Raw genomic sequence first — 13902 nt, 5'->3', positions numbered from 1 at the left:
TTTTTGTTGATTCCATTTGTGTTACATTTTATCGTGTAATTTTATGTACAAGCCAACGTTGTTTTTGTTGCTGTATGTAGTCGGTGCTGTGACTTGTTTGTGCTCATCTCTGTTCTGTAGGCAACTTGCCACTCCCTACTGAATAAAGCTACAGTAAAAGAAAAAAAGGAAAACAAAAAATCAGTAAGTTTGGAGAACTTTTTATTAGCTGTTTCTTTCAAAGCAAAACAAAAATCTTTTGCTGTTTGTTAAGAACATCTTCACTTTAGCCTATTTGACCTTCACTGTAAAATCATTCTACTAATTCTGGCACAAAATAGCTTTCATTTCAATTAACCCTGGAATTAAGTTACATTGAAACATTCTCTGTGTTCCTTTGGTTTGATTTATCCCAAAGGCAATTTGTGGACATTTGTTGCATTGGATATCTTTGGTCTAATTTTATTGTTACTTTTTAAATTATAAATGAATACAAAGAAACTTAATTTCAAGGCCTTAGGAAATGCTGACTCTCTTCATTCTTGCTTCTTGTTTGCAGGTAATGTGAGTGGTTTCTTTTCCCAGAGATGACAGTGTTTCTTAATTGTTAGAAGTATATGGTGGGAAAGTGTCACTTTCTAAACCTTGCCTAAAAGTTGCTAAATTTTATTTTTTTACTCTTCATATTTTTTATCTAGGCAGTTTTGGCCATAATTTAGATATTTGTGCATAGATCATAGAAACTTTAATGGTAAAACTATTTTTATCTCAGAAAAAATATGAGTAAATAATGAGATAGTACTTTCAAGATAAAACTGAGTTCAAATTTGTAGAAAAACACATCATTCTGCAAACATAATGTGAATATACTATCAGCTTCTATATACTTGCCCTAATTTATTTAAAAGGAAGAAATTTATGAGATTCATAGTTATTTTCTTATAGTTAATGGAATTTTTCCAAAATATAACATGCATTCATTTTATATTTATTGTTATCTGTCAGCATGACTTATCAGGCTGAGCCCTATCTTTGTTCATACAATCCAAATGATTGTAGAGTAAGATGTAAAGAAAACTTTAGGAGTCAGGTAGGTAGTTTTCTTAAAAAGTTATAATTTAGAATACAGTTTTCATCTGGTTTTGTCTTTTATTCCTTGTCTGAACTTTACATATAATAAAGCTTTATGGCTGGGCACAGTAGCTCATACCTGTAATCCCAGCACTTTGGGAGGCCAAGGTGGGAGGATCTCTTGAGACCAGGAGTTCAAGACCAGGTTGGGCAACATAGTGAGTCATCTCTACAAATAATTTTTTTTTAATTAGCCTGGCGTGGCGGTATACTCTATAGTCCCAGTTACTTGGGAGGCTGAGGCAGGAGAATTGCTTGAGCCCAGGCAGTTGAGGCTGCGTTGAGCCGTGATTGTGCCACTGTACTCCAACTTGAGTGACAGAGTAAGACCCTGTCCCCCCAAAAATAAAATAAAATAAAAAAGAAAAAGCTTTACATATAAGTTTCTTAGCTTTACATATAAATTGTCTAAGCTTTAAATACCAATTTTTAAAAATTTAAATCAAAATTTAAATTTACAGACATACACTTTTGTTGTATCCATTGAAGATTTTATTTTGAGTATATTAAGTAAATTCGACTAGCTATGATCTCATTGACTGGATTATAAAGATTTCTTTCTAACGCTTCAGCCTTCTAATTCTCAGCATACGTGAGTTTAACAATGTACACCATCATTGTTGAAATTAATTTGCTGCTTCTAACACTCTTGTTCAGTGTTATACTAATGCCATTTTGTAGTGTATCACATAATTAAAATTCAGCCTTTCTGTGTTTCTCTAGAGCATGTTTTCTAGCCTTCCTAACATTGCTTTATTTATTAAGATTTTGTCTAAAATTGTTTCTTGAAATGTTTTTTTTCTACTAAAGTTATGTTCAAAAAAAATTTTTTTTGGTAATTTCTGGGTAACGCTAAGTTTTGGAATATATTTCTCAGCACAGGTAATATGAGCTCCTCATGGAAACAAGGGGAATCTAATTGGTAATTTGAGACATTTCAGAGAACATTCCAAAGTATGAAGACAGTATACTCATAAATTTAAAATGTTGTTTTATGGAGTTGTATGCTTTAACAAAATGTAATGATCCTTCCTTTAAGAGCAAGCCGATTTTCTTTTCGGGTATATGTATCATGGATTGGAATAAGTAAAATATAGAGAGAAGAGCTGGCTTCTAGTATATAGCTGTGTCGTCATATTACAGATAACTGTTTATTATTCTCAAACATAGGGTGTATAATGAGGTTTACTTTGGAAGTTAACTGTCTGCCTAACTCACGGAGAATGCTGTAACTAATCATGTATGAGTAGTAATGCTCTTGCTGAAGTGCAGTTTATGACTGCATGCATTTGCATTATGTAGTTCAGCTTTTACCAACGGAAGAAAGGGGACATTTGGCTGATAACTGGTCTCAACACACAAACTGGCCCAACTTTGACATTTTGTGCAGAATATCTTTTGGATCCAAATTAGATTTTTATGAATTAAAAAACCACTAGAGAATGTATGTATTATGAGGTAAAATTACATTGCTGTCAATTAGTGGTGAATGAAAAAAGCAGTCCTTTTTATAAGTTGACTTATGGAACTTGTTATATAACATTTTTATTGATGTTGATTTTTTAATCAGTCTTTAGTTCTAAAATTACATTGATTCTGCCATCAGTGAGATATATGTATATGATACATGAAACAGTATGTGTTCTTCAGGTGTGGCTATTTTGGGTTTTGATGTGAATTATTTTTAAAGATGTGGAAGATGGTAAAAGTGTGATTTTTTGGTAAACTTTACAATATTCTTTTGGGAAATCACTCAGCATTTCATTAAATTCTGATGCTGGGTACCATTAAGTATAAATCAAGTGTAAATATAAGGCACACTTTAAAACTCCTTTGTCCTGGGGGAAACCAGTAAATCTAGCTACTTTCAAAAAAATGTTTTGTCCAATTGATGATTACCATTACAAGTTCCTTGTTCCTTCTCCACTCCCAGTTTACTAGCATAAAAAAAAAGTTTTTTGAAAGCTCTCCATGTGTTTCACAGCAGGTTAACATTTTATAAACTAACTGGTTCTTTAAAATTAAACTGTGGCTTTTAGCTTTTTAAAAACCATTTTAGGATTTTAATAGGTTAAATTGTTTAGATGCTAATTCTTTTAAAACAATCTATTTTAAAATAATTATAAAGCAATTTTTAATCATTTTCTCTCCTGCTAACTCACTCCTTAAAGGCTTTAAAATGTTATAGGTTTGTTTTGTCTGCCTTCTTCTTCTTCTTCTTTTTTTTTTTTTTTTTGGAGACAGTCTCTCTCTCTCTATCAGTCAGGCTGGAGAGCAGTAACAAGATGGCTCACTGCAACCTCCAGCTCCCAGGTTCAAGTGATTCTCCTGCCTCAGCCTCCCAAGTAGCTGGGATTACAGGCATATGCCATCACACCTGGCTAATTTTTGTATCTTTAGTAGAGATGGGATTTCACCATATTGGCCAGGCTGGTCTCGAAATCCTAGCCTCAAGTGATCCACTTACCTTGGCCTTCCAGAGTGCTGGAATTACAGTCATGAGCCACCATGCCCAGCCAGAGAATTGTCTGTTTTAAGATTAAAATTTGGGAGTTTTAAAAGAACCACTCAGTAGCAATGATGGTCTATGAATATTCTAAAATTATGTGAAGAAGTTTGTCGGTGTGAATGCATACATTCATTTTTCTAACCTTTATCAGATTTCAAAGAGGTTCCTTGTCCCCAGAAGGTTGAACTGTACTGGAATAGTCAAAGCACTCGAATTTTTTCTTAACTCTATATCTCTAGTTTTAGCTAAAACTTCTATATCTAATTCTAAATTTATATATTTCAGCTAGTATATAGGTTTTAAAGTCATTTTAATAAAGCAGCTATATTTAGCCACCTTTACCAGTTTCCCCTTATTTCAGTGTTAAGGTTGTTCTTCATGCAGTAAGCACTGTAACAAAGAAAGCTTTCTGCACTATGTGTAGTGTTCCTGAAGGTGGGACTGTATTAGTTACAACTCATCTCTTTTATCACCTCTTACAAATATTTTATTCTCTAAAATCTAATTTTTACCCACTTCCTATTGATTATAGAAAGCTATTTTGAGGTTATAAGCAGATAAGAACGACTTTAAAATGTGGACTGCATGAAGCACTACATTAAACAGGTTGCAGTGAAATAATTCATATTCTTTCAAGAGTTATTCTGGAGTCAGCCATGTGAATTTATGACAGGAATATTAATTTATTGAGGCATTGTGAAAAAAAATAGTTATGTGATATTCTGCATGTAAATCTGCACCCCTCCCAACCAATATCCTTTGAAATGAAGGTTTATCCTTGGAATCACAGAATATTGAGTGGAATGCTACAGCTTTGTAATCACTGCTACTTTATTTATTTTTATTTATTTTTTTGCTGAATCCTAACCACTAAACCACCAGGGATAGTCACTGCTACTTTAAATAGCAGTTAGCCACACTAAGCAAGAATAGCTGTAGAGATTAAAATGTTACGTTAAATGTTCTTTAAAAATAAATATATATAGTATATATAAAAATGTAAATTACTATTAATATAATTTTCATATAGAACATGATTTAAAGCAGGGGATGCTGGGAAGGTATGGGAGCTAAACCAGTTTTATAGCACTCTTTCCAATCTAAGGTACCTTTTACTTTATCTTAATGTAGAATGTTTTATAAAGGGAAAATAAGTACACTTTAAATATTAGGTTCACATTGCTTTTCAGGCTGGATGACTGTTTCTTGCATTCTTAAATTTTTTGTTTGTTTGTTTGACAGAATTATAAATTGAGGCAGACATAGGGTTTCTCTCTTCTGGTGAGATCCTTTTTTCTTTTAGGTCCCCAAGAATTCCCATCCCTCCATGGTTTAAATAATAGGTAGGTCATTATATTATAAAGGAAGTTGTGAAGAAAAGGAACTGGCAATAACATTGCTTGTAAGTAAGTTCCCCCCTCCCCCGCCCCAGGAATCTAAGATTTTATTTTGTATATGGCAAGCATTTTTTCTTGAATTCAGTTGTAACTGGTACACAACAAAATGTAAATATGTACTATTCGGTATAGGATGTTTTGGGGGTGTGCTGTTGAAAATTTGGTTTTACTTTATAAAGTTGACCACACTTTCTTGTCTGTTAATCTTAGTAAATTATGATCATCTTTGTGTAAAAATTTGGTCTGCTTTTATTACTTATCAAACTTGCAGTATAAGTGATGATACAATGAAGATCTTTTCTCAGGTTTCTTCTAGCCATCTCATCCATGAGGTTTTTCTTTCCTCTGAGATACCTGAATTTTACTTTAATATGATACAAGACTAAGATTAAGAGGAAACTTTATTTTCTCATTTTTGGGAGAAGAAAAAAATAGAAATGTGTCATTAATGAGGACTGATTGATTCAGAGTTTTTGTGCAAAGTTTGACCTTTGAGCTCTTTGTTCCCATGTCCTTATTTTAATTCAAACCTTATACTCAATTCTCAACTCCTTGTTTTTAGGTGGTTAGCCAACGTTTCCCTCAGAACAGCATTGGTGCAGTAGGAAGTGCCATGTTCCTCAGATTTATCAATCCTGCCATTGTCTCACCGTATGAAGCAGGGATTTTAGATAAAAAGCCACCACCTAGAATCGAAAGGGGCTTGAAGTTAATGTCAAAGGTGAATTATTTTGATAATCTAGCTATCTTAAATTCCCCTTCCAACTGAATTTTTAGCTTTTCTTATAGTACTTCCTCTTACATTTATATTTTAAATTCCCTATGGTTTTCACTTATGTGTTTTTGTTTTATTTTGTTTAAATTAGTAAGGAATTCATTAGTTAGGTACCTGATGGACCTTATTTTCATGAGAAAACATTTTATTACAGTAAATGTCTTGTGTTATGAAGATCATTATTTGTGTAATCATTCTAGACATTCTGAAACAGACTAGAAAGTAGGCTGTAGGATTTTTTATTTTAAAAGACATTAAACATTTTAATATGTATTTTTATATGTAAATATAGTAATTATATTTTAGAAGAATAGAAACACTACCTAAAATTTATAAAATGAGGAGTGATTGAATTTAACTACTAGCAGAAATTTTATCAATGAGAAAATTCATATTTTTAAAGAATATATTAATGTATAGACTTCATACAATAAATAATCTGATTATTTATAACCCTGTTTTAATGTGTAGATACTTCAGAGTATAGCCAATCATGTTCTCTTCACCAAAGAAGAGCACATGCGGCCTTTCAATGATTTTGTGAAAAGCAACTTTGATGCAGCACGAAGGTAAGCTACCTGCCACGTATTCAGTTACTCTGTTTGAATCAAATATTTTCAGTTTCATTTAAGTCCATGTACTTGTTTTACATGAAGTTTCTGTGTAGGTTTTTTCTCTTCCTGCTCTAGGTCAAGACATAACTTGTCTTATTTTACTGTAAAAGTCATGAAATAAATTAATATTTTTTATAATTTGGTAGTGATTTTCATATTTGAAAACCAAGAGCGATTTTTGACATGTCTAGTTAAATAAAGGATTTGAGGATGTTACAATAAGGGGAAAGGAAGAAGTAGGATTCCTTTTATTTAAAACTAAAGCCAAACTGGTATCAATAATACATAACAATGTATAGTGAGGATTTTTTTTTGATGTTAGAATATTTGTGATACTTACATTTGGAAGTGTATCTAAACTAAAATGTTATTTAAACCAAGTAATGCAGACACGTAAGATTTTGTTCATGAGTAACTGAATGTTATGGAAATCTAGCAGACAAGTTTTCTAAAATCATAACTATTTTACTTTATTTCTCTGAGTTATTGATTTATCTGTAAAGTAGTGATAAACTGTTTGCCTGAGTTGTTTTTAGAGGGAAAAAAATGAGATAATTAATAAGAAAGTGCTTTGTAAATTTATGTCTAGAATTCTGCTTTTCATGCAGTGTGAATCTAATTGATCCTCATCATCTAAACTAGACTTGTACAACTCTTTCTTCCAGCTTATCATCATTGTAGTTGTTACTGACTTTTTTGTGTTAGGGAAATTGGAGTTTAAAAGGTGTATTGCTGAAGTAAAAGCCATAATGGAAAGAGAGTAAATATCAGCACAGGATTTATATTCTGGCAGACTGAATACCCATAGAAAGTTAAAAGGATCAAAGTTTTAATCCTGGCTCTGACCTAACAGGCTATATATTTTTGGGGAGGTCTTTTGTCTGGACCTTCATTTCCTTGTCTGTAGCCTCTTTCCAAAGTCCATCTCAATTTTGTTGTTCTCTAACTTCAGAGCCTACTCTGAAGCTGATGCCAGGGATTAGAAATGGAAAGCCAACTTTCTCCTTGTCTGTCTTGCTTTGTCTAATGACAAGTCACATTGTGTGAACAAGCCCTCCACATTTGTAATCTCAGTTATTTCACAAAATTGCATCATATTTATTTAATTCAAACATAAGTCTGGGTGTATCTGGTGTTGGAAATTCTAATGATTTTGCATTTTTGAAGGTTTTTCCTTGATATAGCATCTGATTGTCCTACAAGTGATGCAGTAAATCATAGTCTTTCCTTCATCAGTGATGGCAATGTGCTTGCTTTACATCGTCTACTTTGGAACAATCAGGAGAAAATTGGCCAGTATCTTTCCAGCAACAGGTAAAATTTCCCAGTCATGGGGATAGTGAACACTCTCCATTTAAAGTTAGATTAATAAAATTATTGGTCATGAATAGTGCTTTTTACTTTGCATCTTCTTGGACTAAGAATTACAGTTTAGAAAGAGAAAGATTCTTTTTTCAAAAAAAAAAATGCAAACAAAAGGTTAAGTCATATTAAGTCAACAAACCTACTTAGGTTCCAGTGATGATGATGATGATGATTTTTTTTTTTAAATCAAGTTAAGAAATCACAAATTAGCTCTTTGGGTTTTTATGGCTTGCAAATTGTCATAGACCCAAAGAAGTTTAAATTAGCATTGGCGTTTGAATCTGAAGGACAGCTAATTCTTAGGAGTTTAGTAACTGAAATATTGTCAGTGTTTTAATTCTATGATGAACTCATTTGTGATACTCTAAGTATATGCAAATAAAGCTTTATATAGAAAATACTGGCCTGGCACCGTGGCTCACACCTGTAATCTCAGCACTTTGGGAGGCTGAGTCGGGTGGATCACCTGAGGTCAAGAGTTCAAGATCAGCCTGGCCAACATGGTGAAATACCGTCTCTACTAAAAATACAAAAATTAGCTGGGCGTGGTACCTGTAATCCCAGCTACTTGAGAGGCTGAGGCAGGAGAAAGTTGCAGTGAATTGAGATCACGCCATTGAGCTCCAGCCTGGGCCACAAGAGTGAAACTCTGTCTCAGAGAAAAAAAAAATTAAAAATTGAAATTAATTTGGGCATTGTTTCATTAGCTCTTATTAGTCTCTTGCGTAACATAAATTACTTGCTGTCCCATCTAGTTATATACATTTGTAAAGAGACCAAATTCCTGTGTATGAGGCATTCCTTAAAAAGGAAAAATGAGTCCAAATTATTTTTAAATGCCAATAAAAATGGTTAGTACTTTCATGGGAAAAGTAGCAGACTATGGAGCTAAGGCTAAGCAACTGGGAGATGGGAGTTTAAATAACAGGGCATTTTAACCTTTTATGAATTATTAATGGATTGAAGTAGACATGGGCCTGAGGTCTTTTTGTTGCTGTTTACGAATCAACAGAGACCACCAGCTGACAGTAAAAGGAAAAGCAACCAGTGACAAGTTAAAGAAATATGTACTGCCTAAATGTGAACTGCTACGTTTTTTTCTAAGTAGTTTGCTATATCTAGGGATCATAAAGCTGTTGGAAGACGACCTTTTGATAAGATGGCAACACTTCTTGCATACCTGGGTCCTCCAGAGCACAAACCTGTGGCAGATACACACTGGTCCAGCCTTAACCTTACCAGTTCAAAGTTTGAGGAATTTATGACTAGGTAAAGTACAACTTGAAATGTTGATTGCTTTCTGTTTGGTTGACAAGCAGAATTTACCACCAGACCACTTGTTAATTATGATAGAAGACTATGAGGAAAGATGTATCTAATAATCGCATTGCCATGTTTGGGGATCCAACTTTTCTCCTATGCTATATATTACTTATATAGAGAGAGTATGTTTTATATGTTGTTATAAAAATAGTAACATCACATTTTATCATCTTGCTTTCATATGTTTTCACATTTAATACTTACCAGGGAGTGAAGACAACATTATTTTCAAATTATAGTTAAGGAAAAAGCAGCTCAATGTGAATAATTGACTTGCTTAAGATTCCATGTCTGATTCATAGATCTTTCGGTTTTAAGTGTAGGACTTTTTTCTACTACACTATAGCATTTTTCAGAACCTCATGAAGGTTAATGGTTTTAACTTCTTTTAGATTAAGTTTCAGAAAATATAGTATACTTCAGTATTGCTATAAAATTTCAGTGGACATTTGTTTTGAATCCCATTTAGCGGAATTTGGTTAGTGAACCAATGGAATCCCATTTAGTGGAATTTAGTTAATGAACCAAAAGATCCTCATTGTTAGACACTTACTCTATAATGATACAGTGAGAGTAGCCTGCTGAATCTTTTAAAGTACCTTTCACAGTACTTTTTGCTTAGTAAGTACGCCATGGTGTCTGTGAGTTGAGTGTTAATATTCGTAGTATGTGCCAAAACAGAAAGAACTAAACAGAATCTGATGATGAGAAGTTAAAGATTTGTATATAATATGCCTTGAATTATAATTGCCTGTTGTGTTACATATAGGTCATAGTTTGGTACATATAACTCCAAACCATTGATACTGTTAAAAGAATGTATGAATATATGAAAGAATGTATAAACAGAATGTAGGGGTATATAATGTCTTTTCCAAATTAATTTTTAACTCTATTAAATTTTTCTCAGTGTAACAAATGTTTATTCCTATGTAATTAAGGGCATATTTTCCATATAGAATATTCACATTACCTAATTGAAAATTATATAATACAAAAATATAAAACTATTTTTAGGCCAGGCATGGTGGCTAATACCTGTAATCCCAACATTTTGAGAGGCCAGGGTAGGAGAATCACTTGAGGCCAGGAGTTCAAGACTAGCCTGGGCCACATTGTGAGACCTTGTCTTAATTAAATAAATAAGTAAGTTGGGCACAGTGGCTTATGCTTGTAATCCCAGCATTTTGGGAAGAGGATTGCTTGAGCCCAGCCTGGGCAACATAGTAAGAGTCTGTCTCTACAAATAATAAAATATTAACCAGGTGTGGTGGTGCACACCTGTAGTCCCAGCTACCTGGGAGGCTGAGGTTGGAGGATTGCTTGAGTCTGGGAGGTTGAGACTGCAATGAACTGCACTGTGATTGTACCACTGCATTCCAGCCTAGGTGACAGAACGAGACCTTAACTATAAATAAAGAAATAACTAAAAATATAAATTAAGTAAAAAAGAAATATAAATAAATATATATAAATATAAAAATGAATAAATCAAAACAAAGTTTTCAAATTGAACACCACTGATGGCATCCTAGCCATTTTTCTATTTTTCTAGGAATTTTTTTTTTTAAGAGACAGGATTTCACCATATGGGCCAGGATGATCTTAATCTCCTGACCTCATGATCCATCCACCTCGGCCTCCCAAAGTGCTGGAATTACAAGCGTGAGCCACTGCACCTGGCCTGGAAAATATTTTTATTACTCCTTTTTTTCCTAAGATCCTATCTTCCCTTGCAAAGCACTCTTTTGTGCTTTTGAAGATTAAGTTATCTAATATATATATAATATACTTAGGACAGTATCTGGTACTTCTAAAGTGTTTAATAAATGTTAGATTTTATTTTTGTTTTAAATTCCCACTGATGCTCCTGGAGACCCATTTTCTTTTTTTAAAAAAATAAAGCTAGCTTTATAATCTTAGTTCTTAAAAAAACAATTAAATTACTCAGTATACAAACCTAAAGAAGAAAGTAACAAAATTAAAAATTGTTTATCCTCCCTTTTAGAAATAACATTTGTTGAATAGCCTCCCAGTCATTTATCTATGCACATGTATATTTGTTTCTCCTATCAAATGATATCTAGATTGTTCCATTAATATTTTTTAAATGCTGGCCGGGCGCAGTGGCTCAAGCTTGTAATCCCAGCACTTTGGGAGGCCGAGGCGGGTGGATCACGAGGTCAAGAGATCGAGACCATCCTGGTCAACATGGTGAAACCCCATCTCTACTAAAAATACAAAAAATTAGCTGGGCATGGTGGCGCGTGCCTGTAATCCCAGCTACTCAGGAGGCTGAGGCAGGAGAATTGCTTGAACCCAGGAGGCGGAGGTGGCGGTGAGCCGAGATCGCGCGGTTGCACTCCAGCCTGGGTAACAAGAAGGAAACACCATCTCAAAAAAAACTATATATATATATATATATATATATATATATATAGTTTTTTTTTAAAATGCTGCTGACCTGGTACCAGCAGCATGATGGGCTGAGCTAATACAATCTCCTTCCCAAGACACAAGACTCATAGAAATACTAGGTGTAAAAGAAAATATGTATACTTAAAAAAATTTAGACCAGGCATGGTGGCTTACACCTGTAGTCCCAGCACTTTGGGAGGCTGAAGCAGGTGGGTCACCTGAGGTCAGGAGTTGGGAGACAAGCCTGACCAACATGGTGAAATCCTATCTCTACTAAAAGCAAACAAACAAAAATAGCTGGATGTGCTGGTGGGAGCCTGTAATTCCAGCTACTCGGGAGATTGAGGTGGGAGATTTACTTGGACCTGGGAGGCAGAGGTTTCAATTAGCTGAGATTGCGCCACTGCATTTCAGCCTGGGCAACAAGGGCAAAACTCTGTCTCAAAAGAAAAAAGGAAAAAAAAAATTTTTTTTTAATTATAGCTGGAAGATAGTTTCCAGGCAGATTACCTAGTGTAAAGTCAGTACATATGGATAAAGAAATGGAAAATATGAAAAAGATTAAAAAATGCAAAAGATAGAATGCTAAGATCCAACATATGTCTAGTAGGTGTTCCCTAGAAATTGAGCTCAGTGAGAATGGAAAGAAGTAATATTTGAAAAGATAATGGAAGAACGTTTTCTAGAGTTGATGAATGACATGAATCTTGAGATTAAAGAAGCACACTAAGTCTTGAGCAGACTATATAAAAATTAAGCCAGGCCTTTTCAGAAATATATTTTAATACATATGGGAACATCATATATGATAAAAGTTATATTCAAAATCACGAAGATTAGGATGAACTTTCAATAAATGGTATTGCTACAACTCAGTAATAATCTGGAAAAATGTTTTCATACCATTTATGGGGATAAACTCCCATAAATCAAAGAAAAAAAAACATGAGCAAAACAAGACCTTTTTCATTCATTCAAAATCCATAAACTAGAAAGGAAAAGATTGATAAAATGAATTTATTACAAAATCATAAACTTGTGTCTGGGGCAAAAATGTCATGAGTAAAAACAATCCTATGGTTAATATCCTTGTCCAATAGTTCTCTGAGAATAGTCCTAAAAGTGCTTCTGTGGTTCAAAGAGTAGTATCTTGAAATTTTTGGCGCATGTTGCCAAATTAACCTTTAGTATATCTGTTGCTTTTAAAACATTTCTTCATTTTAGTATTTTATTGTTTATCCAATTATAGACTTTTTTTTTTACATACTCAGTAGGCAATATAAAGCCTCAGAGTTACTCTGTTCTTTTTCTTTTAGGCATCAGGTACATGAAAAAGAAGAGTTCAAGGCTTTGAAAACGTTAAGTATTTTCTACCAAGCTGGGACTTCCAAAGCTGGGAATCCTATTTTTTATTATGTTGCACGGAGGTAAGAAATACTATGTTTTGGTGTCTCTAAACAGAGTACTTTAAATGATAGCAAATATAGAAAGATGGCCAGTTTGGTTTTTCCCATTTGACTTAACAGGAATTGAAGACAAGTTTACCTGGGAGCACATAGCAGGGTAAATAGTCTGCCTTTCCTAAAATGGTGTTCAGTATCTAGTAACTGCTTTTCAGACTACCCATTTCATATTGATTTCTCTGTCCTACATCATTTTTTAAAATACTGCCTACAAAGGTTTAATTACCAAAAGTTAAAAATCCACAAAGAATCTTTTATTTCAAGTATATTCTGATTAAATAGTACTCACAACATGATAACCAGGAACTTTTTTTTCAAGAAGAAATTAAACTGTAAGAGCCTATTTCTGAGAACTTTTAATAATATGCTATGTAAGACAGCATCAGGGTAATTTAGAAAGTAATTCAAGGGAGTGGTGGGAAGTCTCTGTAAAGATGGTGCAAGGGGTGGCCTGGAAAATGGTGCTTGTTCATGCTGCCCTCAGTCAAGGCTAGTTCCTGAAAGCCTTCCTGGAAATGTTGTGAGCTCCTCCTAATAATAGGTATGATGCTTGCATTGCTTTCCCTACCATTGTTTTTGCCTTTTTTTTTTTGCCTCATTTTACCTTCCTTTTGAAAACTCATCTATGACATTATTTGGTCAGTTTTACTTCTTTCCATTTACCATGACATACATTCATGATAGTTGAGCCTTAGAGACAACATGATCCATAGAGAGACCACTGACTTTGGAATCTCAAGGACCATGTTTAGACTTAGTTCTGCTGCCCATTAGCTATAGACCTAATCTTTTCCAGTTTCCTGAATTTAACAGTATTTAACATCCATGACCATTAAGTTAGTAGAATTACATTGTTAGGCAACTTGCTGGCCACATGAGGTTGAGAAATAGTGGATGGTGAAAGAACATCAGTGGAAGATGGGAAACT

General features: G+C 33.8%; 1 protein-coding gene across 28 annotated transcripts in view; it reads left to right on the top strand.

Moving 5' to 3' along the window:
- NF1 (neurofibromin 1) overlaps positions 1–13902 on the top strand; it is a 296867-nt gene that overhangs the window by 173250 nt on the left and 109715 nt on the right. For 19 of the 28 annotated variants that reach the window (XM_078373884.1, XM_003732962.6, XM_017972549.4 and 16 more), the window contains 6 exons: positions 121–183; positions 5579–5737; positions 6263–6360; positions 7573–7719; positions 8893–9039; positions 12828–12938. In XM_078373884.1, the coding sequence (XP_078230010.1) occupies positions 121–183; positions 5579–5737; positions 6263–6360; positions 7573–7719; positions 8893–9039; positions 12828–12938 (725 nt within the window). The remainder of the gene's footprint in view (positions 1–120; positions 184–5578; positions 5738–6262; positions 6361–7572; positions 7720–8892; positions 9040–12827; positions 12939–13902) is intronic. The other 9 variants (XM_078373889.1, XM_002748206.7, XM_017972552.4 and 6 more) reach the window with 1 other exon arrangement.

The sequence above is a fragment of the Callithrix jacchus genome, chromosome 5, assembly GCF_049354715.1.
Source record: "Callithrix jacchus isolate 240 chromosome 5, calJac240_pri, whole genome shotgun sequence".
NCBI classification, from domain to species: domain Eukaryota; kingdom Metazoa; phylum Chordata; class Mammalia; order Primates; family Cebidae; genus Callithrix; species Callithrix jacchus.
This window is presented reverse-complemented; position numbering and strand designations above follow the sequence as displayed.